General features: G+C 34.2%; 3 protein-coding genes across 3 annotated transcripts in view; 2 read left to right on the top strand and 1 right to left on the bottom strand.

Moving 5' to 3' along the window:
• Positions 1 to 1,760: 1,760 nt before the first annotated feature.
• Positions 1,761 to 3,286, top strand: LOC124637033. The gene is made up of 3 exons (XM_047173350.1): positions 1,761 to 2,018; positions 2,376 to 2,486; positions 2,945 to 3,286. Exons 1-3 carry the CDS (start codon positions 1,810 to 1,812, stop codon positions 3,153 to 3,155), a joined length of 531 nt encoding a protein of 176 aa, XP_047029306.1. The 5' UTR covers positions 1,761 to 1,809; the 3' UTR covers positions 3,156 to 3,286.
• A 1,848-nt stretch (positions 3,287 to 5,134) lies between these two features.
• On the top strand, positions 5,135 to 6,539 carry LOC124637030. Its single transcript, XM_047173346.1, has 3 exons — positions 5,135 to 5,442; positions 5,835 to 5,945; positions 6,311 to 6,539. Exons 1-3 carry the CDS (start codon positions 5,237 to 5,239, stop codon positions 6,519 to 6,521), a joined length of 528 nt encoding a protein of 175 aa, XP_047029302.1. The 5' UTR covers positions 5,135 to 5,236; the 3' UTR covers positions 6,522 to 6,539.
• Positions 6,540 to 15,158: 8,619 nt separating this feature from the next.
• The window catches only part of LOC124636834 (acetylcholine receptor subunit alpha-like 1), a 66,190-nt gene continuing 53,994 nt past the window's right edge, over positions 15,159 to 27,354 (bottom strand). The window contains exons 3-7 of the mRNA XM_047173017.1: positions 24,992 to 25,101; positions 19,808 to 19,988; positions 16,558 to 17,148; positions 15,491 to 15,766; positions 15,159 to 15,413 (exon numbers count right to left, since the gene is read on the bottom strand). Of these exons, the coding sequence (XP_047028973.1) occupies positions 15,201 to 15,413; positions 15,491 to 15,766; positions 16,558 to 17,148; positions 19,808 to 19,988; positions 24,992 to 25,101 (1,371 nt within the window). The 3' untranslated portion in view covers positions 15,159 to 15,200. The remainder of the gene's footprint in view (positions 15,414 to 15,490; positions 15,767 to 16,557; positions 17,149 to 19,807; positions 19,989 to 24,991; positions 25,102 to 27,354) is intronic.

Below are 27,354 nucleotides of genomic sequence, written 5' to 3'. Positions count from 1 at the left end.
ATTATAAAGGCACATTGTAATGTCACACACAACCTTCACGTGATATGAACAAAGGATTTGTAAGTCACGTCGAAAACACTTTTTATTAGGTAAAAAATCTATTTTTAAAACAAGATACTCGTAGTAAATAATTTGTATAGACAAGCATACTGCTTAGAAACATCGTCGGGCTACTTATAGAGTTACTATTATTTTAAAATATTTAATAATTTTATGTTCTGAAAACATAATTTAATCCAGAAATGGGGCAAAGTATTAAAGATTTAGAACAAAGCATTGCAATAAAGTCCATACGCTTTACGGTTCCTCTAATATAAGCACTTTTATAATTTAGAAATGATACCCAAATCTAATGTCACTGAATGAGTAAGTCATTACGTGTTCTAAAACTGATTTCTAACGCTAAAAAAACTGTAGCTTACCCATCAAACGTGAAATAGAAGCCATCGATTTCGTCCACAAACGTAGCGCAGACATGATTTGTATACAAACAGATTTGGGTAATGGTGCCACCATACTGCCTATGTCGCTGCGCCTAATGGAATGTCTGCTATCCGTCATCGGGGTTTTTACCCTACCGATATGCAAACTGGGACTTTTTTACTTGAAGCTTACTTTTATTTAAGTATGTTTTGGCGGTGGTTTAGTTGTATTTATGCGTATATCCCAACATAGATATGTAGTTTTTTATACAAACTTTTGGTCAGATTTTAAATAACTTAAAAATATCTGTTAATTAATTACAAGTCTGTTTTTCTTAACAAACACAATAGCAACCCAGGGTAACCACAAAAATATGCCTGAAAACTGAATACACAGTCTACGATAGATAAAAACTAAAAAAGATATTCAATTTTAATCTGTAACAGGCTGTTAAAATCTTTACTATAATCACATAGTCGACTTTATTTACTTAAGAGAAGATAATTCATCGCTTTCTATATAAAAAAAAAAAACTGTTTGAAAGGCAATATACCAACAATGCATTGCTAGATACAATGAGCACGCACTTACTAATTTGTCTAAAAAGGGCGCTTTCCATCAAATATGACACATCAATTGGTGCTCTTTAGCGTTATATTAACTGACACAGTTATATAGTTTAAACAATAGTGTTGAATACTTTCCCGTTATTCGTGAATCAAGATCATATCACTGTTTTGTCTTGTAAGTGACACAAGATTTTTATAACACGACTTTTTAGTAGAAAAAAAATCTTAAATGTTTGAAGTTTCTTTAATCATTTAGTGTTTTATTTAATGAGATAGTATTTCGATTTACACAATGTATTTAAATGTTAGTTTATTAGTGGTAATATTGTTGAGCTGGATCCAATTTAGTGCTTTATCAAAAGTTAAAGATGATTCAAAGTCCAATGTTTTGTCGAGAAGAAAGCGATACGTTGCTTTTCCAGAAGGCTCAAGTTTTTCGGTAAGTAAATATTTCATTAATTTACCTACATAACGCATTGAATACAGCTTCTTTGGCGAAATAAGAAGTTGATCTTTATATATATTTTTTAAAGCGTTTTCATTTGTTTTGTGGTTAAAAAGGTTTTGTATGATTAATAGAAAATATTTCAGTACCAAAAGCATATGTTTTACCTTATAGTTATCACATTAAATAGATACAGGTATACATAGTTGACAAAGCTGTTAAAGGCATTCGTTTAATGTTAATCACGAATGCTTTTAATAGCTTTGTCAAGTCTGTACGTATACCTGCACCAAATTGATATTTTTTATGTCATAAAATAAGCAATGAGAGTAAGCAATAATTTTTCATCCTTTTTCCCAGTGTGCCGGCTGCATGACCGTCGGTCTGATAGGACAGCCGGCCCCGTCTTCAAGTCCTGGCACCTTCACGTTCAGCGTCAACTGGGCGATAGCCTACGAGCTGCCGAACGTCACAGAGACTTCGATATATTTCCTTCAGAAGAAGTATTTTAACAAACAGCATCTACAGAAGAGGATTAATAGGAGAGAGCTGTATGGAAAGTTGGAAGCCATTTTGGATAAGTAAGTAGAAGTTAAATATATTTATTCTTGAAAAACATTAACATTTGTATGCCAACAAAAATGTGACATCTCACACCCATGTGTATCTGTACCTATGTTTACAAATAAATAAATCTGAATCTGAATCCGGAAAAAAATATAACTTGTATTTTCAAAAAACTAATATTCTACATCTATACAAGAAAATCTAACTGGCTCTAATTTCACATGTGGATGTTTTAAGACAGTTAGGTATCAGATCTGAATGATAATAGGTATTTTACATTGTACAGGCGTAATATTTCTGTTTTACTCGTACATTACTTGAAAAATGTGTATTATAAAATATTTTTTACTATATTATTGTTTGTATTTCAGCATGGGTTACAGCGGCCGAGAGTGTATCCTGAAGACGTTATGTGAGACAACACAAAGACTTGTGCCACACGGAGATAACGTGCTCGAGGAGATGTTCAGGACTTTGTTTACGTGAGTTTCATTTACTTCGTTGAAAATATTTTTTTGTCAATTAGAGCAAGTAGTTGAGGAGGTCAGATAGGCAGTCGCTTCCTGTAAAGCACTGGTACTCAGCTGAATCCGGTTAGACTGGAAGCCAACCCCAACATAGTTTGGGAAAAGGCTCGGAGGATGATGATGGATAGTGGATACTTCTTTTTAAAGTGCCAAATACTTATAAGCATCCAGATAATTTTAAAAAGTTTTTATAGCAGTTTCTTCAACGTTTGAATGAACTAACGGCCATGTATCCTAGACATTTTTGAGAGTTAATTGTGATCCAAGAGTGCGATTGTGATATAAGGCTTAGTAGTAATTCATCATTCGTCAATGTAATGTCAGCGGGGTGTAATTTGTAGTTATATTATTATTTAGATATTACAAGGTAATTTAGCGAAAGACAGTTATAAATTCTATTTATTTCTCCGCAGGATGCCACCAACAAAACTCCTGCCAACAGAACCACTAGAGCACGCAATATACGACGCGGCACATCGACTCGGGCGCATAGTAGATTCATGCGATCGATTCAAATGTCCGATCTCATTGGTCGACCTCATTAAGGGATATTATAATGCTCCTGCGCCGAAAGTGGATGTCGGACTGAATCCTTGGGCGCTGTTTAGTAGTAATTTTGGTTAAGTTTGATAAATGTTTTTTTTTGAGCATTTCTCCTCTTATGATTTGTTTCTTATAAGAGTAGAGGTGTGTGTAATTAAAATTGTGCTTGATGGGAATTAATTGAATTATTTAATGTTTATGGGCTTCCTATAGAATTGTTGTGAATAAATTATAGCATTTTAGACATAATAAATTTGTATATATATGTATTTGTTTCACTAAAAGTTTTTTTTTACTAAATTTAGATTCAGTTGAATTGAATTGAGTTTTTGTATCCTATTGTTGTAGTATAGTTGTATATTCTACCATATCAACTAGTGAGAACTGAACACAAACAGTAACACATGAATATGGCTGAAAATTAAAACCTACATGAAAAACAATCGATATCAAAATATTACCAAACAATGGACCAAAAGAGATATGAAGGGTTAAAAGCATTTACTGAAAGATAACTTTTGGGTATAATTGATTCCCAATTTTGACGGAACCCGCGTTAACAAGTAAATGAATTGCTCTCCAATAAACCTTTGTGAAAGCCTTTCAGTGTGTTTCAGGACTAATTAATCAACTTTCCATATAATGGTGCCTGTCTAGACTGGTGGGAAGATTTTTCAAAATATTTTTGTTGGGAGTAAAATCAATTTCAGTGCCATTGTTGGATAATAAGATCTCACATGTATAATGCTGCTATAAACATTATTTGCTAATGAAATTTTGTAACTATACTTTCAATATTTTTTCATCGTTTCTCGATAGAAGTGTTACAAAATATTTTGAAAATTAAACCATAAGGAATTCGAGGGTAAATATAGGTTTCTATTTGTAGTCGTTATTTACGCAGAAATAAGTTAACGTACGGTAAGATTTCAGATAATATTAAATAAACAAAAGCAATATTAATTCCAATTATTAAAATAACTGTATTCTCGGAGTTTGAGAGCAACTTAACATGAAGAATTCAGTCCACTGTGTCACACAAATCGTGTGGCCCTACTTAACTACTATTTACTTGAAAATCAACGAAACCGTTACTTAGTCACGGTTTAACAGATAAACCTTTAACTTTACCATTGCTTTACTCATCTATGGAACGCTAAGCACGATATTCAAATTCAAAAATGGAATTACAATGGAACGTTTTTATTTTTCTCATATTGGCGAGCTTTTATGGTGAATTGTGTGCGGCTAAAGTTGGTTCTAAGGTATTGTCGAGAAGAAAACGATATGTTGCGTTTCCTGAAGGCTCCAGTTTTTCAGTAAGTTGTGTTTATTTCTTTATTATTGTGAAATAATGTCTTTATTATAATTAATCGTATTCTAATAGCATACATTTTTAAAACATTGCTATGAAGTATGTCAGCTCAGATATGAAGTGGTAAGTGGTTACTTTTAATTAATGATTTTAACAGTCCAATAGAAAAATGAATGATAATGATATTTGAAATTAAGCTTTTGTTCGTGTGACAGTAATAAATATATGTAGTTGAATTGAGAAAACTCTTAAAAGAGCACATACTAAGATTAGATGCAAAAAACCTTACAACGCAAACACATAAAACTTGACTTGATTACGTATTTTTTGAAATTTTATGTCCCTTACATTTTAAGAGAGTTTTTTTATGACTTATCCACGATTTATGCCGTTTCTTCCCATATTTCCATGGTGATGTTAGAATGATCATTAAAGTATAAAGTTGATGGTCTTTAACATAAGGAGTTAATTTAAAATTCAAGGAGAAGTAAGATGCAGGACTGGTATGCAATAACTTTTTTAATGAAATTTTTTGAAGAGCGATATATGAAGCAGTTTTCTTAGAGCTAGAATTTATATTTAATGCACTTTATAAAAAATAATATGTGTCCTTCTCGGAAGATCAAATTGGAGCTAGAATATTACTTCTTTGCGCTCACGGATAAAAAGTAGCCTATATCCTTACCTACTAAGAATCTAAACTATCAGGGTAGCAAGTTTTAGCGCGAAGACACGACAGATAAGCCAGGACGTAGTATTTCCAGGAAATAAAATTAAAATTGTTCCTGAAACTCAAACTTTTTATTATAATCTTATCTATAATCTATAATTCCAGTGTGCCGGCTGCATGACCGTCGGTGTGATTGGCCAGCCAGCCCCATCCACCAGCCCTGGTACCTTCACTTGGGGCATGAATTGGGGCATAGCATACGAGCTGCCCAATGCCACGGAGACTTCCAAGTACTACAGAAGATATAACCGTCTGTCTAAGCCTAAGGAACAGAGAAGAAGTAGAAGAGAGCTGTATGGGAAGCTGGAGAAGATTATGGAGAAGTAAGTTCGGTATAATCGGTAGCAACTGTCAATATACGGACTTCAAAATTATTCATTCATTCTCTATGTCGCCATTCCGAATGTTCAGATTCATTTAAATATCGGGAAAAAAATATCTTTTCAAGACACTTTCGCGATTATGATAATTACTTTCTCTTTATACCTTCCACCCAGTACATCTGAGATATGTCCCAGTCTAACTAGTTTTCTAGAACGTGTTTGTTTTAACGTGCTCATATCAGGCAGGAACTGCTAAATGGATTTGAAATATGGTTGCAGTGTTGGATAGCCTATGTAAGAAGCCAGTCTGGGTGCGCAGAATAGTTCCCGGGATGCTGGTGAAATGGCTGGCGGAAACTACTTAGTTATAAAGTAAAATTTTATTATTTCAGTATGGGCTACGATGGTAGACAATGTATCCTCAAGACGTTATGTGAGACCACCCAGAGACTTGTTCCACATGGAGACAACATGGTTGAGGAGATGTTCCGGACTTTGTTTACGTAAGTACTGATGACCTTACTGGTATTTAACTCAAATCAGTATGAAAATGACTCAAAATTGTATTACTTGATTATTAAAAAAATAATCATTGAGTATTCGGCCGGTAACCTACTAAAAATTTTAACTGGATTCACGAATATCTTCAAAATAAAATGTTAATCAATCATCGGAACTATCGGATTTACCAGTCTATTTGTTCAATACCAACCGTCATCATCATCAGACTTTTCACTGTCCCCTTACAGAGCAGAGGCCTCTTTTCATATAGAGAAAGCATGATCGTCAACCACTTGCTCAAGACAGATTGGCGAATCAAGTCCAGGTTTTCATCAATACCAACCTTCATTTATATTTTCCATTCCAGCTTACCAATGACGAAGGTCCTAGCATCAGAACCTCTAGAGCACGCGACATACGACGCAGCACATCGACTCGGCACATTACTAGCTAATTGCGACCGGTTCACCTGTCCTATATCCTTGGTAGACTTAGTTCAAGGGTATTATAATGCGCCTTCTCCGAAATTGGATACAGGTTTGAATCCTTGGGCTCTGTTTAGCAGTAATTTTGGGTAGAAATAAATAAAGTGATTGTACTATGGTGATATTCTGATAAAATAAATAAATTGATTACCTACATTACGCTGTTTTTATTTGTTGACTTTCTGTGTTTGTAAGTAAACCTTCGAAAGGCATTTTAGATTTTTGAATAGGTCAGTGTCGTTGCTGGATATCGTGGTAGTATTTGTGTATTGTGGTAGTTTGGAAGTCAGTTACTCTGTAATGTACTCGATAAAAAAAATGGTAGAAAGGTACTGTTGATATGTATTTTTTAAATATTGGATTTTCATCGGTAATTCATAGTCTTAACAGAATTTTCATACGAAGGCATATAATAGAAGTTTACAAGTATACTGTACAGGTTTACTGTAGCTTTTGATTGTCGAATGAATCTGTGTACATTTAGGAGTGTAAAGTTAGTTGCAAGAATGTTAAATGAATAAAACACATTTGTTTATTATTAACGCATAACATTTAATATTTATAGTTCATATTTATAATACATTTCAATGTTAGCAGTAAGAAGTCATGAGTGTATTCATAATGGTAATGGTAGTGCTTGATTTTTTATTTTAATTAACATTACAAAATGGGACTTATACATTAAACCTTAAGAGCTAAATTATTTATTTTTTTATTATGTATATTATTTCGCCTTACCCTAAATTTGCATTCACCTAGTTTTTTTTATATAATAATTGCTTACCAACTATTTATTACAATATTACTTCAATTACGGAATTCATAAATTATTGAGCTATGACTTAGAACGTACAATACGAATATTTACTATATTTATATATTATAATATATGTATGTATATTATAGCATAGTGCATAAATCTTAAAAGTACAAAGTGGCAATGATTTCGTGATACAAGTGACTGAACATTTAAGGTGCGGTTTCACTGACGCGACTAGCGGTGCGCCATGTCACGCGACACGAATCACAAATATACAAACAAAGCTGACTGTATGCGCGACAATTTCTAACTTATGCTACAAGTACATTCAAAAATTCACCTTCATCGAACGTGTTATTTAATTATTAAGTACATTATCGTTCAGTGTCGTGTACAGTCAGCGTTCACAGTAACAAGTCAATACGCACGTTCGCGCAGCCGCCGCGTCAGTTCAGCCGCGCCTCTAGTCAACTATTTTCCTAACACTATTACTATTGAGGACAAGATTCCCATTAGAAGTCTATTATTGTATGACGTAATATTACAGTACCTTATATATTAAAATAATTTAGGAATTTCCTCTCATGTTACTATCTATCATCTATATTTGTATCATTAGTGTGGTGTTCGTTTGCGTAATGCCATTTTCACTGGTCAGTTTGTTTTGTGGGAATTGTAGATAATCCTGTATTTTGTAAACAAAATGATTTTTTTACTAAAACAAATAGCCGTAGTCTAAACCTTTTAAATAGTAGATTTTTGATTATAGGTACTAGATATTGACATTTAGGAACTTGAGATGCAAGAAGGAAAGTAAAATTGGTAAGATTTATATGTAAGTAGGTAAAAAATGACAAAATTAAGGTAGTATGTGAAAAAGTCGGAATTCATCTTCAATTCCCATACAACAAACACCGTTACTCGTGACGAGAAAGGTGAAAAACAATTCGATAACAAACAAAAAAGTATCGTAATTATAATTACTAGTCGAGGACATTAATTACACTTAATAATATTACAAGACGAAAATCTTCGAACGTTCACTTAACCTATACGTCGTTGCGACACCAAATTATGGCAATGATCCGACAATATAAAATCTCCAACTTACACAAATTTAATACAAGTACGATTGCTTTCGTTTAAACTAAAGATATACACAACTTACCTTAAATACAAGCCCAACGAGGACTGACATCGATAAAATTATTTCAACTAACTTTGGTTAGTTAACTAAGGTAACTAATTCTAGAAGCACACAAAAGGTATAAATATAATACAAAAGTTTCTAAAGTAGAAGAGTGTTATTGTAGGAAAGATTGAGAAAACAAAACAATAACTATATTTAATAATCTTCTTCAATTACGTAAAGAGCCCTTTCAACATAAAGGTAAGTGCAAACTATGTCAACACGCGGCAAGCGCATTGCAGCGTCGAAACGCAAACTTGGCACGGTAATGCGTGGCGGAGTCGCAACTGCAAATTGTATGTACAGTATAATGTACATTGAATATGTTTCAACGAGTAACATCGTGGCGCAGACTGCTTGGCGATCCCTGGCGTCATATTGGGACCTGGTGCACTCTAGCATAGAGCAGTCCATAATAAATGTATGGGAATTATTTGAGTCGTGTTATGACTTTGCCACTGAAACAATGTGCACTTACCAGTATTAGATTTTTATGAGATTCGGTGTTTTTATCTTTGAGATATCGAATACTTTTTTTTACACAAAAAGAAATATCTGGATAGTTTATTTTAATTTATCAGTTATCTACTCCATAAAAAAGGTTTCTCATCTTTCCCACAATAGCACCATAAGATCAATAACTAATAAAATAAGGCACACACAACTTAAAATTATAATGTAATAGTTATTGCAAAGATAAAGAAAACCGTATTCAGATGCTGACTATCATCAACAATTATCAACGAGATATCATTTATTTATTAATGCTTATATATTAAGACAATACATTCACAGCCATGTTATGTACTTAATTGTATCAGTAAAATATGATAAAACATAGTTATCATTTGTTTTATCATAATGGCAGTGTCCGTTCATTTGTAGTTTTCCATTAAAATTAGTCTGCGCTTTGCGTTCATGCGCTCTAGTGAGATCGTACCCTAAGCCTTGGTGAAAAAACTTTGTATTGTCATAACAATATTATTATTTAGGTATTATCATTAACAGAATCCTACTATTTAGCGGTGTTATTACTAGTATTTTTAAACGATCTATTTGCTGTTGTAGGAAACAAAGTATTCTACTGGCACTTTACAATCCGAATTCAGTTACTTATTTCAATCGGGCCTTACTTTAGTGATAGTCAGCATCTTGAAGGTCGGGTATCTTGCTTAGCTGACTGTGGGTACCACGTAAGTCGTCGACTAGTAAGAATTATGTTCTCCCACAGTGTGATGAAATACTAATGACAAGTCCATCCTGCGACAGAACTCGCTACTACGGAGCTCGATATAAAGGAAAGTGAACCCCCCCGTAGTTGGTTTCACTGGGCGTCTAATAGATATTGAGATAGCTTTGTACAAAGACATTTTGCAACGTATCAATGGAGTTCACTCACTATAAGTAGTCATCACACTATAGGTCCATGTAACTGTATTTGACGTAAATATCTGACGTGGGACCAACGTCAGCCAAGAAAGAAACCCGCTCCAAACGGCTACACTAATAATACATTCATTTGTTTCATTTTATATATGAAAGAAGGAAGTGTCTATATGCTTGTGATTAGTGGTTTTATTTATTTCTGTATTTACATCTAATCGTGTTGGAAGCTCAACGCAAATTTCGTGTGGTTTCATCTACCTATTAATTACACGTTTTTTTATATATCTATGTTTATTATAACAGTAAACTATTAGATAGGAAGATGAAAGGGAAATAAATATATAATAGCTTTAAATAAGCTTTTGAATGAGGCTGTGGCTAAAAATTAGAATAGAATTCTCGTAATGGAGAAGTTGAATTTTGAAAATGATGGTATTTCGATTTTAAACGTTACAAGATGCTTTGCTCTTTTGAATTAAGTTGATGATTGTCGTGTCAGATTTTTCTTTGGAAACTCAATTTGCGTCACGCTCACGTTTAGTTTGTACCTGAGTATTTCTTAGCCATAGTTATTGCATAATATATGAAGATAGAATTGTTAATTGATGCTTATATGTAATTCATATCAGCCACAGCCTGAAAGATTTTCTTGCAGCGGTCTTTTTAATGGTTTCACAAAATGTTAAGTAGTATGATTGAAGTGAAGAAATGATTTGGTTTATCAGCTCAAAATTACTAAAGTTGATGAAGGAAATTGATATATGAGTCCTTGTATATCAATTTTATCAGAAGTGTTTCTGAACTCGCAATAAATAATTAATAATTTTATTGGCGATTCTATAAAAACATGTAATTGAAGAATATTCTACAAAGATTGTTGACCTTCAATTTTTAGTATGTTATAAGACCACTGCAAATTGTGAGAATAATCCATAGAGATTAGACAAAATCAACGTGTTAGATGAAGGTAGTGAAAATATTTCTGAAGTTGATAAAAAACAACATATAAAGCAACAAATAGAAGAGGAACACAATAATACCTTACGTCACTTTGGAAGACGTTCGATTAAACATGCAAATACGCCTAACTTACGATATTTATAGATAGAGAGTATTTATTATGTAAAGAGTAGGTAAGATAAAACGATTCCAAAAGCAAACGAAAGGTAACGTGCAATAAAGCATATCCAAAAAGTGTAAGAAGAAAATTACTATCCGAAATTCTAGATTTCATCAAACCTAATTATAAAGCGTTACGGATTATTATACTGACTTCCTTCCAAAAAATATTAATTTACATTTTGTAAGTCAAATGAAATGCATTATGATAAATTCTGACTAAAGTTCTGAAGATCTTATTGCTGTACCAACATTTACCGACAAAGCAAAGGTCAAAAAGTCTACGGCATCCATTCACTACTTCTACGTTAGCTCTAAGGGTAACGTGAAAGGAACGTAGAAAAATAACTTGTCAATTACAAATATTATTTAAATTTCTATGTTGATCAGCTATATTTACATGTCAACATTTCGGTAAGTTGATTCTTAAAATTATTGACAGCCATGTGATAGCTGACTATGAGTTCACAACTCTATTACCCGATGTAGACAAACTTGTTCATAAAATATAAGCTTAGTATTAAAAGAACGAAACACAACGTACAAACATAACAATAAGTCTATTCTAATCTCCTACAATTCTAAGAATAACAAATATTTGGCACAGTCCCAACCTTTTTCATAAAAAATTCAAAAGTAACGAAACACAACGCTGACAATAAATAACAAATTTATCTGACACCGCGTCTCCAAGTTGACTCATTCGTCGACTAACTCTAAAAACACTGAGAAGCTAATCATTTATTATAATTATATACCACCTTAACGCTAATATACATTATTTCATATCTATAATCTTATTGACGAATGTACTAGCATGTGTTTATTGTTTTTATTACCTATCTAGTGTCAATTATATGACAAAATCCTATACGTTCAGTTACCCGTTTATCACCCGAAATATTATAATAATTAAACAGGCGTTTAGCCTGTGACTAACAATTTTCGAAAGACAATACTTGACACTTTGGTAACGAAAGGTCTCAAAGACGAAGTTTAACAAACTGAGATCCTGGATCATATAAACAATTGTAATAATATTGAGCTTGATGCATTAACTTTGAATATTAACAAGGTTTTTGGAATGGAGTTTTGAAGGATTTTAACTGAAGAAACGTTTATAGAAGTATGTAAGTTGAACAAACTGACTCTGATTATTTGTACCGTTTAGTGTAAGCTAAAGGATATATCGGGTAAAAATTCATTTCGATCTTTAGGTACGCATAGTTAGTTATGAGGATACATGCATAAATAGTCACCTTTTGCAAATCAAAGAGGGATTTTTTTACAGCAGTGGACGTTCTACGGCTGACATGATGAAATAATCATACAAGCCTGACGACAGAAATCTTGTAGATGTCTTTTTAACTTTTTGGTACAAGACTTGTTTAACACAGGTAAAGGTTTTCTTTAATCACATCAAATTTTATTTTCGAATGCTTTTGACGATAACGTTAACAATTTAGGGCTGACGTACCTAATTTTTTGTGACTACTTAAAAGTTTTAATGAGTAATAGCTACTAAGATCTTTACTATTCGTCTTTAGTCATAGTTGCAATATGTTTACGCCAACGTTGTGAATGTGCCCGTAGAAGTAAAGGTCACCTTACACATAAAATATGTGATTTTATGTAATCTTTAAATATGATTTTCATTTCTATATTTCATTTCTATTTTTTCTTTTTAAATACAAAAATCAGAGTCCGTTAAGTCTGTAAAAGAGAAATTAATTGGATCAAAATTAACGTTCACGTATACTTACTGGGCCATAAATCGTTGTATTGACATAGCTCATTGATTTCGACAGTATACGACCGCAAAACTTGCAGTTAACCAAGGCGAGTTATTTGTATGAAACTATTGTGTCGTTGCAAGAACTCGAAGACAAACCCACTTCCAATCTAGCTACACGTTTCTCCATTTCACGCCAAGTATATACATGTTGCTTACTTCTAACATCCCATACTGAACTTCACTCGATCCTTAACATTATTCTATGGTGTTATAGAAAATCTAACTATATTATTTGCAGTTATATAAAAATAACAACAGACCGTTTTATCTAGCAAATATCTACAATAAAAGTCGGGATGATTACGGAACTGTGTGCCAAGCCAGTGGACTTAACTAACCATTATTGATTAATAGTTATTATTATAACACTAAATTGGTGTATTTCGGCGGTGCAATAGCACGTTCCTACTTTTTATTACCCCACCCACGTGAATGTTTCAATTAGAAAAATTAATTAAGTGAGGATACGTTACAATTCCATCCAATAATTCCTTTAGAGCCAGTTCGTATGTGATACAGCGGTTACTGTAAACTTCTGCTAATATTATCGATCAACCTTTAGCGAGCTTTCCACAACGTCTAATACGTTAGACCGTTTTCTAGTTTATTACGTATCTAAGTCTAGACTAGCCATTTTACGCGTTACCCTCGACACAAACAGCTATACACATTCAGTAACACTTATAATTACAAAGACGAACCACACAAAACAATTAGTTTTTTATTTTTTTTATTAATTTTACATTATCCATCCCTGTTTTCCTAACTGCTCGCTGTGGATTTTATTCATCATTAATATCAATAACTCTGAGTTTTATCTAAGTTATTACCTAATAAACATTATCATGATTTACTTTGACATATCAAATACGCGGCTCGAAATATTTTTTTTATTACTTTAGACTGCTACAAATATCCTACAGAATGGGTTGAAGTGAGGTAACGACGCGTACTGCGCCCGACTGAAATCATAAGTAATATCAACACAATAGTGAGTCATGACTTCAAGAACGAAAGGTAACATCTAACACGAGTCTAATCTAGGTACAAATTAATATAATGTTACCTAATTTACTTACTAAAGTCACAAACCTCAACAATGATTTATTATCTAATAGTGTTAGTGGTAAAGTGCCAATAAGTGAGTAAAGACTTTACATTCGGTGAAAATTTGTGAGAAATATAAATCAGGAGACATTTGTGTACTAAATTTACCCTGTACTCTAAGTTTTATAGTGAAAATACTGTTAATATTATCATTACGGAAGAAGTGTGACGCGCCTCATCGGCTGCAGTGGAACTTAAGCTTTAAGAAAGTGAATTGATCAGTCGTTACATTTTGGGCAAGCATTCGTTTTACTTATAAATACATGATAATATATTTAAGCGAATCCAAAAGATACTTCTGACGGCAATTAAGTTAGCGCATATAGAAAATCAACATCATTGACTCGCGAACGTATCTTGTCTATGTAACGTAGAATGGGTTTGGCACTCCGTTTTAAAAAATCTAATAAAACAAGTTATCGATCTACCTAAGAATACCCGATCTTTATAAAAATGTTTAACTCTTACAATTGGCAGTCAATTGTGTTACACAAATAATTATATCTATTCATAGATTATCACGATCGCGATGTGACTATCTGGCATTATGATGAGTGTCTTACTATACTGATGACTAGGCTTTAAACCTAACTGTATCTACAGCCCCTTATGACATACTACAAAAGGGAAATTATTACATTTCGTCAGTATCGATATTGTCCTTATGATTTTTACGCGAGTACGCAGTTTATCAAATATTATATAATGTATAATTCAAATTTTATTTCATAATACTTTAGTACATAATCTACATAGTCCGGCTCTCATCGAGGACGTTTGCACGTAACTATTATTATAAATGTCTGACTCTAATCGACTTTTCATTGAATATTACCACTTTACATTACTTACACATACGAATTTGAGCTCGATTTATTCGAAGTAAATCTTATATTTAGTAATCTATTACATTATTTATGTTTGTTACCATCCCAAATGAATACGACTATCGCAAGAAATTAATACAAACACCTAAAGATAATCTGTACAATGTTTGTGCGCTCGTATCAAATTATTACTCGAAAAAAAATCGTTCCGTTGAATAATTGTAAACCAATACGTTCCGCTTAAAGTATAAACGTTCAATACAGCGATTCTAATATAAAAATAGTTATGGCAGATCCGGCGTCAACACAAAACGGCCGTTGCTTGAGGTCGCTGCGACAATCGAACATCGACGGACAGTTTCACATCGACTGTAATGATTCTATATAAAAAGACGGCTTAGGATACGCTTACGGCGTGTTCACGTCCATGGGCGCACCGGGCGCTTGGCACCACACACAGCACTAAAACACATAGTTCTCGCCTCACATTCCCCAACTGGGAGTCTTAAATTGATCATCCATGCCACCACATGACGATCAACTCCCAGAACGTCTTCGGCGGCGAGTGGCCGAAGACGTAAGACGAATTTCAGAGACCCGGGTCCCCTTCCGAGCCCATCTTCAGCAGCTCCAACTTCTTCTTGGCAATCTTTGAGTACAGAATGTCTATAGGCTTCGTGTTGTCGTAGAAGGTCGGAGCTCTGAATATGATGAGCGCCGTACCCAGCACGCAAGCTATCGTGAACAGGAACAGGAAGATTCTATCCAACACCATCGCTACATACTTCCAGTCATCCTCCACCTAGAAATAATATTATTTGTGAGAACAGTAGGCATTTATGGATTAGTTTACCAAAAATATGGCTATGGAATACTTACACTTTCAAACTTATCCTTATTTTTGACATGCTGCGCAATAAACCTAGAACCTTCTATTGTCTTTTCCATCTCTCTCACGTAAGGTTTTTCTAGAGATGGGCTACCATCATCTAAGTCTAATCGACACGGAGAACCTGGAGGTGGAGAAAATAGTTCATCATCACCTCCAGGCGGAGGTGGTGGGGATGGAGGCATGCCTGGAAGTTCATACTCTTCGCATCCCCACTCTTTGAACTTCCCGTCCATGTCATCCGGGCCGAAGACATCCGTGAGTATCTGAAAAGAAAATTCAATTAAACAACAGTAAAAGGAACATGTAAGTCAATCAAAGAAAATGAGAGTAGAGTTAAAGGTCGTTCTGTGCAATAATGGGCGTCGGATGAAATGCCAGGAGATTAAAACGTCAGTGCGCGTTCCGCGAGGGCCAGTGTATCGACGCAGCTTAAGCCGGCACACAATTAGGCGGGAGTGGAGGTTTCGGCTCGGGCCGTGCCTGCTGGCATCGTATATATCGCGCGATCCGTCCGCAGCCACCAGGGGAACATAAATAACGGAGGCCGCGCGCGCTCGTTAAGCCTGCCCGGCGTTGAGTAATAAAGGAAAATCGAAATGGAATGAAATTGGGCTGGAAGCGATATTTTTGCGATACACACAGAGCACAATGGATTTAGAATATCGTTGAAAGGAGCGTTTCCCAGAAGAGTCCCGCGGCTGAGGACAATTAAAATGGTTATTGTTAAGGGCGGCTTCGACTCCGCTGTAATAGCGTTCTGTTTGTATTGAATCCGTTCCGATGGAAAATGTTTTGAATGGAGGAAACTCAATGAGAAAAGGCGCCGTGTTGTTTTTTCGTACTGAAAGAGATTCCCTCTGAAGAACTTCATTTGTGAAAGCTTTTATTTTACAAATTTAATTAAAACGCTCCAAGCCTGTGAGGTTTATTCCAGTCTTGGTGTAAGATAAACGCCGAAGTCTCTCGGATGATTAATGATGTACGCAGGGATGTGTTCCGGTTCAGTTCTTATTTCGTGATGTTGGTGATTTATTGCAGAATCAATATTTCTTACCTCGCTTGGTTTATCGTTATCATCGTCGTCATCGGGCGGTTTCTCTGGCCTCTGTATACACAATATTTTGGGTAAAAAATCTATAAAGACTTTCCGCACCCACGGGGCCATGTGGTGGGTGACTGGCGACCTAAAATTTATGTTTAGCACCACGATAGTGACAACTACTGATAATGTAACTAGCATCATAGTGAATAACAAATATTTTCCTAACAAGGGGACTGTCAGTGATGTTGGAGGAATAATTTCGGCTAACAGCAAGAAGAACACGGTCAACGACAGGAGGATCGAAATACAGAGTGAGATCTTCTCTCCAGAATCTGAGGGTAAGTAGAAGACGAGGACTGAGAGGAATGAGATTCCGACGCAAGGGATGATGAGGTTGACCGTGTAGAAGAGGGTTTTTCTTCTGAGCGTGATGTTAAAGATGATGTCAGGGTACGGTTCTTCGCAGCAGGAGTAGAATTTCTCGTTCCTCGTTGCGGGTACTCGCATGATATCCCATTCTACAGAGATGTAGTACTCCGACAGATCGATGCCCATCCCTATGCGGTCTGAGTCTGGCGTCTGTTTCAAGTGCCTCAAGTCCACCTGAAAAAGAAAGGTTAATCAGAATTGTGTCAAAAATAGTGTCCTCGCTAAAATGTTGCGTCGTATGAAATATTATTTACTTCAGTGACTAACACGTTCACAAATTAAACTCCTCTAGCAAGTGGGTGTTCAATAAATAAATCAGCCATTCAGTTACCCTTTTCATTTATACGCAATATCAGAATCCATTAAAGGACCAAACAAATGACAGACAGTTAATAATACCATCCCATTCAACGCCAAAATAGAGACATCAAATGCTCCTAAAAGAGTGAGACTGTTTGAAAACGGAGCATAACAAAACAGCCGAAATACGGCTATCCGTTATTAAGGAATCAGACCATTCACGCGAAGCTTTACAAATAGCTGTTATTGGTATCTTACTCAACTATCCAGAGAAGGTTGGGGATGGAGAACACCTGAATTCCCTTGTGCAGATGTAAGCCGAGCCTTTATTTATGTGAAAGTAGGTGACCACGGATTTATTAGGCTCCTTAGTGGGATAGATGAATGCGTCTGTTTTGAGCGTACAGTTACAAAGTCTTTGAAACACTTCTCGTTTTTCATTCGAGTATGTTTTTTCCTGTTCAGTCTGAGAGGAGAAAGTTTTCTAAACATGGTGGTATGTAGTTCTACGGAATCTTGATCTCGCTTGTTCTTGTCTATATACCAGTTACAACCAACAAATTATTTTAAGCCAATATGTTAGCTATTTCGAGTTTTGCTACTGAGAAAGTACATAAGTATATAAACGTCAAAATCAAAAACCAAAACATGTAGGTAAAGTTGTCAGAATGGGACTGTAGTGTTGCTTTTAATGTACTATAGGCGCTTGACAAAGTTGGTACACAATTTTGTATAGCAAAAAGTCATACAAGGTATAAATTTATTTGCAGAGGGAAGATATTTATAGACAAACCTCTTCAAGTGATATTATTTCGAAATCATAAATATTTTTTCTCGATCCATCAAACGCCTCTCACTGATATATCGACAACTATCACATAATATTACACTACAGATTGTATACCCAAGTATCTCCAAATATTTATATACACAGAACGATATAATAAATATTTCTCTTGACACTAAGTATTGGAAAAGGCTTTTTGCAAGGAATTCGATTACATTCGCTCTAAGCGTTTCGCGACGAAATTCGTTTAAGCCGCCATTTTTTTTTGTTTCATACAATTTTATTAGAAGCTGAGAGCCTTTTATGAAAAATTTGGTTCTTCAGCGAAAATATTTTTTTGCTGACAGATTTTTGAGATAGTTTTGAAAAGAATTTTGGAAGTTTTTATTTTTACTGAAATTGGAATTGGATTTTTTTATAAAAAGTAAAAAATCATCATAAAAATTCTCTTTAGAAAATTCCGATTACAAACCATCCTATTATTTTCAAATAATAACAAACAAGAATTTTCAAAATAATCCCTATAAAAAAGACCCATTATTACACCGTTATAATACAATTTATTCGTACAAAAAATAAAAATTTGTCGGCAATGCATAAAATCACATTTTGATTCAATCATTTCGTCGTCAGTTTCCCATGAATGTCATTTTGTATGGACATACGGGTGTAACGTGACGTCACACCCAATTCATTCAATATGCATGTTATTGGTTTAAGATTTTATTGCTGACTGTAGATACTTTACGTTGCGTCAATTTTGTAACTTGTAGCGTATTTTTTTTTTTTTAAGTGTCAAAATAGTTCCGGCACCGTTTAAAGAAAAAAAAACGTATGTAGGTATAAGTTACAAGCCAAACAAGATTCCAGAGCAAACTATTCTTCCCATACGCGATAAGTTAACTAATATAGCTTAGGGCCTAAGCCTTACGCCAATCTGATCCTGATATAAATACACTTTACGATAAAGAAGTACCAAATAGTAAAAATATTATAATTACAGCTAGAAAGTCAAACAAATTGATAAACTGTGTGTAAAAGAGCGTGTCGTGAGCAATAGTTTTTCAATCCTTTTAACAAAATAAATAGTGCACCTCAATACGGCTGTGAAGCATTGCTCTCAGTAAACTCTTATGGGTTCTGTAGCGAATGGCTCACTTTGGCACAATTTCAACATCCATCGCTATATCCGTATATATCAGTTATTTATCGGAGCCGTTAGTAATTCAGCAAGAGGTAAGTGCCAAGGTAGGCCATTATGTACAATATAGACTGCTTTAGTTGGTCGCAGTCTGCTAGAGTTGGAATTATAAAGGCATAGAAACACTTTACTACAGGATAAAGTAAGCCAGGGTGTAGCTAAATTAACTGATGTCAAAAGATTAGAACAACAGAGTAATAATACCCACCTATTTTATATGTTAAAGGTACCTTATCAGCGAGATCTATTATAATATCGCCCAGCAGACTTAAATAGCTTCAGCTACAACTTAAAATAATATTTGTTCACTGTTTGCTTTGGTATACTTTTGCCATGTTGTTTATTTATAAACAAAAAAAAAAACGGTAAAAAAACTGGTACTAGCGATTTAACCCGTGTCCTATAGGAGCTACTCAGCGGTCCCAGATAGAAAGTAGCCTTAAAACTACCAGTGTTTCTGATAAATGGGCTATCTAATAATGAAAGTTTTTTTTTCAAATAGGTCCACTTTATAATATTAACATAGAAATATGGACCAAACTCACCATGTAACCATCATAACTCCAAGAGCCGAACTTCATGAAGCAGGTCTGCTCGTCAAACGGGAAGTACTCGACGTCTATTTCACAGAAGGACTTGTAGATCGCTGGCGGCTTCCACACAACCTTCCCGTCGTGATGCAGGATCGCTTTCGTCATTATCGTCACCTCGTAGTTACCGTCAGCGCTGGAACATCAAACCGAGTGTTAGAACTAAGAAGTCTTATGTAAGAAAACCACATAATATGAAAAGAAAGTCTAATTAAAGGGTATATGGTAATGTTATTCTAATGGAAAAAAAATACAGGGGTTCGTTTAATGAATTGCCTTTAACATCCATCTGTCTAGCATACTATTATTTATCAGTATCTTGGTCAAAGCATTAAGCAAGGCAGCTAGGAAGTAAGTAAATATTTTGATAGAGAAACTAAAAAAGGCATACTCAATTTTTTATTAGAGTTCAGTATGTTATACAGTGTTCATTTTATAAAGAATAAAGAATATGCTTCCCCTATTATTGTTTACTTAACGATAAAGTCTATGTTGCAGACACAAACTGAAGCACTAGTGGATACCTACTTCAACTGAGATTCAATCAATCAAATAGCCCTATGTCAAGACAACGTCACATTTTAGTAGATATTATTCTGTAATAGACAGACCATTTCCCATATCTTTTCAGTGAACAGGTGAGTGAAATGTCTTTGTAAAATTAATGCTATTTACTCTGAATACAAAAGTACGGTAACTTCAGTCAGCTTGTCTTAAAACAAAATTAATTGAGCAAGGCGTTTTAATAATGTAAGGGGAAAAAATAAAGATGAATATTTTTATAAAGATGGCTTCCTTTTTTGTTGGTGTTGAAAATTAGCTTTTTAATGTTGAGTTAATTATTATCATATGTTCTTTACAAACGGTCCCTTAGATCTTTTTCTCACACATATTTGTAACCGATCCCAACAATCTATCTATTCACTTACAAGACATATAATTTAGACCTTTATCTCCATACAAGTGTCAAATTTCTACCTGTAGTTATCAAAACAACAGTTACACAGAATATTGGAAATGACCGTTACTAAATAAAATAAATCACAAAAATATATAGGTAAATGTAAGAAAAGAATTAAAACTAATCAATAGAGTATAAATACAATTGTCTCCAATCTATTCAATAAGTCCTGTCTATTATTTATGTAGTCTGTGGTACTGCCGCGTCAGTACATCAAGTTGATCCTTGTAGTTGTCAAAGTAAAGTGGCTGATTTACAACCTCACAGTTAATTACACAGCAAATGTTGTCCGTCTGTCTTTACTATATTAGAGATTGATAGCTTGAGCTGTGATTGGTGTATGTCATGTTGTATGTGTTTTATTCAGTGATTCATAATGGTCATTAAAGTTGAATTTGGACTTTTGTTCCAGAAAAGTGTTTATCAAAATAGAGAATAAAACAGTATTGTGGGCCGTTTTCAAAAAATCAAATTAAGACTTTAAAAATAGGAATGTAATTGATTCATTAATTAGTAATGATATGTATAAAAAAATATGACTCATAATATTAAAAACAAGCCCCCATTGTTAAAATAATCGCAATCAAACAACAACATAAAACAGCAACACTCTAAAATTACTTAAAAAACCACTCAATCAATTCACAATAAAACCTAAAATCTGCCAAAATTTCTACATGAAAATCATCACCCTTTGATCCTGCCATTCGTTGTCGGTACAAAATTGACGCTGAAGCCTCTAAAAGCTTTGTCATAACCAACTTTTGCGCATTCATGAAAATTGTCCCGTAAAATAGGTCGCCTTGTCTTCCATTAAGCTAACGCTCCACCATTAAAAATAAAGTTAACAGTGAATATTCGCGGAGTGGGCTTTTAGGGGAAGTCACAGGTGCATTAAAGTGTTACCTCTATTTGGTTAAATTTAAAAATATTACAGTCACGTCAACTAAGAGCTTCTAACAACCTTAATATATGAGTAGAAGTGCCCATACGTATATTTTATTTGACATAAATTTTAGCGCACTAAGAGTGGCGAAGTACTAAAAGTACACAAATGTACGCAAAAGGAAGCCTTTACTTTGTCCACGATAGATCTACCTTATGCAATCAACAATTTTAGCCTTAAAATTCGAAAATTCGCATTTGTCTGCTGAAATTTTGGCACTAACGACAGCAAAACTCGGCACATTAATTTTGGAATAATCATTGTTTCCGTAATCCCTTCGGCAATAACAGATACAAATGCCCAAAACACATCGGTTGCATCTAATTAGTTAATCCTATCTGGCACCTGGAGCAAGTCACCGCAGCCAAGTCTAACGCTTATTTATAGATCAACATTCAGGAGGAATCGAACCGAAATCATTTGCAATAAACTACAAAGTTAAAGTAACTTGGCACCGTAGTTTAACAGTTCCTGCTATCAAACTTGGATTATCCAAAATTAATCCAATTGCAAACTTGTGTCAAGCGGGAATTGAACCCAATTCGCGTAATTGGAATGCTTATTATCAAACTTTGTTAAACAATATAAGATTCCGCGAAAATCTTGGATATACCACGCTAAGTGATAATGCTTTTAATATATTTTAGGCTTGAATAACGTTCATAATGAAAATTAAAGTTAATGAAATTAATTCGAAGCGTCTTTTCATTATTTAACATGACGTAGATCATAATTAAGTATCCGTAAAATACTAATTTGATAATGAAAGTTAGAAGATACCTAAGTAACTTAATGAACACGTAGAAAATCCTATTAGTCAAAATAGCATTGCTTGGATGCGACGAAAATTCCCAATGTGGTATGAAACTCTGAATAAAATAGATGGAATTAAGCAATCAACCGCGACAGTCAATTTAGAAATTAGGGCAACTCTTCTTGTTGTAGAATATTTAAAGTTAAATCAGACTAGTGAAATGAGCAAAATTGTGGATGGCATTTCAGTAGTTTTTTTTACTTAAGAGTCTCTTAATTATGATGGTAAAACACTGGGCGAAAACAACTTTAAATATTCTACAACTCTTCTTGTTGTAGAATATTTAAAGTTAAATCAGACTAGTGAAATGAGCAAAATTGTGGATGGCATTTCAGTAGTTTTTTTTACTTAAGAGTCTCTTAATTATGATGGTAAAACACTGGGCGAAATTCTAATATTTGATTTAATCAAATAAATGATTCAGTTAATGACAATGTCGTTAAATCGTCGATCAAACCAATCATATAAATACTGAGCATAATTCAATTTTCTTGTAAAATAAAATTCATGATTTTCTGGACAAAAAGCTCTCAAACTTTATTAAAATAGCCAGAGCTAGAGCAAACAATGATGTTGGACTATTTCGTTCTAATGCCAGGGACAAAAGGTCCGCAAGTGGTATTGAACGTTTGAATCAAAAGCGAGCTAATTTGTTCTTCACAAATAAGAACAATCAGTTTTCCTCGAGTACTACTTGGATTTGCGTGGGAGGTTAAACAGCTGATGAATTCTCCGTTTAAAACAAAAAACCGACCCTAAGTAAAATACCTAAATGCTCCAAACTGTATTGAGAATCTGTTTTTGTACAAAGAAGTCTTTGAATAATACGAGAATTACTGGAAATGTCTATTAGCCTTCAAGCTATCAGCTAAAATTCCATTTAGCTCCCAGTTTCCTTTGATATAAATGTAGACTAAATTGCATCAAAGAGAGTTCAATGTCTAACGTTTGTTAATAATGAATGCTTACCGTGGCGTGTTTAGTTGGATATGCTACCTTGATGCTATTTAGATTAAAGCCTGCACTTATCGTGCCTTCCGCCTGGCCAACTTCGGGCGCATTCTCTGCTTCACCTAGATACCAGTTCTCCATTCAAATTTCAGCTTTATTTGAAAGAGGATAAGCTCTTTAATCCTGTGGAGTTGAGAGCTTACGTGGCGTTAATGCATATAAATGCGGTGAACTGCCACTGATAATGGTTAGCGTTGCAAGTATAAGGATTTTTAAGGCGGTTGCGCTGTGCGATTGGAGGGCGTTGGGATCGATTCGGTGTCTTGAGTGTCTGCCAAGTGTGGTTATTGATTGCATTTCGGTAGGTTTCTGCGATCGCAGTTTTCAATTATGCTAAAAGTTTCGATATTTCATCGTTGACAACGTTTTTGGGGAAGTGATCTGAAGTGCATTTCTATACGTCCTACACTGCCATAGGTGAAATGTGTTTTTTCCTAAATATTTGGTAGAAAGCATTGCATTCATTCAATTATCATTGAAATTCACAATAAACATGCACCATTTTTTTTTAAACATCCGTTCATGCTTCCCAACGTTCAATCTATAATACTTTATAAATAACAACAACAAAAAATATAAACACACAAAAAGAAAATCATTAACAGCAAAATATACGCTACAAGTGAAGCACAAGTTAAGATTAGTTACACACTTTTGTCTGAACATCTGAGTTTACTAAGGAGCCTCGTCAAGATGCCTTGATAATGCAAAGTAATGGGATTTTTGTCCGCAATCCGGAAATGAAGAGATAAGGCCCTTATAAGAAGAGTTTATAACAAAAGAAAAGAAAAGTTAACTTTCATTGGAAAGAATGGGGATAGTGTCAAACTTGGGGACACAGGTTTGTTCCAAGTTTCTTAAATTGATTCTCCAGTAAATGGCCCCAGAGTGAGATTAATGTTTATCGCTGGCATTTATAAGAACTTAAGTGTATTCGTTTTATTGTCATGTTGCAGAAGAATAATGGGTTTCGAGTTACAAAAAATATTTTCTCAAGATTGATATTGCTAGTTGAAATTTTCGATAAAATGCGTTGTCGTAAATTCTATTAATTTCAACGACTTTGACGAATAGTTTGAAAGACTTAAGAGTGATTTAGCAAATTATGAAACTTGACAAACTTTAATGAGAATTGTTTGTCGGCTAATTATTATTTTCTTAAGTAACAATAAAATGAAAGTTAAAAGGAAGCCGTTGTTATTAGTCTTGAAAATTGACAATGTTATTATTACTTGCGTAACAGTTTCAAGATTTGGCAATTAAAATGTTTATTTAGACGACTAAGGCATCCACAAAAAAAAAACAAAATTGAAGATGATTCAACACAAGTGCTGAATTCTGAAAATGGTCATAAAATGATGCATAGATATAAAGAAATGCGAATAAAGTGTGTGATATCGAACTCACTTATTGTACAATACGATATCAGGCAGCCATATGTGTTCAGAAGGTACATGAAGAGTCTCGACACCACCGTAGTCGTCAGGGTTCCACTTCAATTTGTAGTCGTTCCATTCCTGCAACAAAATAAACCTATTTATTCTATTTCATGGAATTTTACGGACGGAATAGAAACCTTTCTGCTGTAACATCGAGTTCTCTACGACTTTCAATTTTATGTGGGTTTCTTTTGTTTTGATTATAAGTAACAGTTCTTTGGCATACAAGGCACACGTAGCGGACAAAGCAAGGATGCATACGTTTACGTTGAGTGTGTTTTCAAAATTGGTGAGGGATCCTAAATCCAAGACATTAAATAATTGAGATTATTGATTTCGAAGATTTCTCTAACTAGATATAATCAAAAGAAAACTCGAACCTTATACCCTCACCTTCTTAAACTCCAATACCACATTTACCGATAAAACTGACCATCCCAAAACCTATATTACGATTTTATCCCCTTAAAAACTTTTTTCGAACTACCGTCCTTTCCAAGACATCTCCGAAAGAACTTTGGTTGGGGGCGGCGTAAAACACTGTTGTTGACTAAAACTGAACTGAGCGTCGGAAATTGCGGAGCCTTATTAGGTTCCGGCTGCGGGAAGGTCTATTGAAAATCTGGTGCTGTGGGCGAAAATCAACTTGGCCACTTCTCACTTAGTGTCCAGTTGAGCAAACACGGTTTTTTGCGTCTTATTCTTAGGTTTTATTGCTTTGTGGTAAAATTCAGGCAATTCGTCTTGGTTAGTTAACAAATAAAAAAGGCAAAACTTATTATTAAAAATTAGAGCCATGAGCCAAATTCATGAAAATCAAAACAGGTGAAATACTATATCAAAATACTTACACCTTGACTAATGGAACTGTCTATACTTTACTTTTTACCTAATATTATAAAATAACCAAAAATAATGAATATAGATTACATTTCCCCAAGGAGGTTTGTTTTGAGCTCTCCTTTCTCCTGAGATGGCTTCATTTCTGAGTATTGAAGTATTTTGTGTCCCACGTTGGGCGCCAATAACAACGATATTAGATTTTTCTGTGGCAAATGCGGTGTATGTAACCATATGAGTTAGAGCTTTAATTTTAACTCGTTGCTCGAGAAAATGTCGCAGTAAAATAGGTGAGCTTGCTGTTACAGTACATTACACTTGTGTAAAATTAAATATTTATATAATCCACTTTTGTAATATTCTTGAACAATAATTTAAACACCAACAAATAAAATACTTTAAAACGAGGTAAAAAATCGAAGATCCATTAAATATAAAAGCACATCGAAACTTCGAAACTTCTTTTAATCCTCTATATAAAGAACAAATGACACTAATAAACCAATTTGGAAGTGAATAATTCATACTACAAATGTTTGGCGACCGAGCTTATAACCTCAAAAGTTTGGCACAGAAAAAGAATCGTTGAGTACTATACGGAACCCAATTATTATTTTGGCGTGCCATGTAGTCTCCGTTAGGCCGAATTACTGTTGCTAAAACTCAATTTAAATTTGTCTACACAGAGTTTAATTTGGAATCGTCTTTGCCCATGTAACTTTGGCTGAAAACATCGGATTTTCTGCCCATACTAATATTATGATAGTGAAGAATTTGTTTGCTTGCTTGTATGAACTACATATTATTAGGAATACATTACACAAAAATACTTAATATACTATGTACGCTGAAAATTCTTTAGTGTCAGATAGCTCATTTATTGGATAGCTATTTGGGTGCACGGAGTAGTTCTCATGGAACGCGGTTTAAACCATTGGCAGAAGTAAAAATATTCAAAATTGCAATATAAGTAATGAAAAATATTTCGTTTTCTCATTAAACTTTTATTTTTGACGGTGTTTCTACACAAGATTATCAGCCAACATATTATGACGAATATCTATCTATCGTAAACGGGGTCCCACCGCATTATAATCGACAGCAGTAATATCATGCACTCCAGGTTGATTCCGCAATAATCTAAAATTTATGCATACGTTATAATCTCTGGCTTTTCAAAGCTAAAGGGGAGATATACCTTCAGGTTACAATGCTTAAGGGAATTATATAGACTTTCGGATTGGAGGTGCGTGACTGATATTTATTTACGATGTTATATAGAGGGAAGATCTTTGAGTATCAATGGTATATTGGTGTTATTATATTTTTGGTTTGATTTTAATTATACGATTGATATTTTAATGGTAGATATTTTTTTTTTGCGGCAATACAAAGAGCGGGTGTATTAAGAATGTATTTGGCAAACATCACATAATCATTATGTAAAAAGTTACAAGTAATTGTTAGAAAAAAATCTGTATAATCAATGCG

Source organism: Helicoverpa zea, chromosome 15 (genome assembly GCF_022581195.2).
Source record: "Helicoverpa zea isolate HzStark_Cry1AcR chromosome 15, ilHelZeax1.1, whole genome shotgun sequence".
NCBI classification, from domain to species: Eukaryota; Metazoa; Arthropoda; class Insecta; order Lepidoptera; family Noctuidae; genus Helicoverpa; species Helicoverpa zea.
Note: the sequence above shows the minus strand (reverse complement) of the source record. Positions and strands in the feature narration are given on the sequence as shown.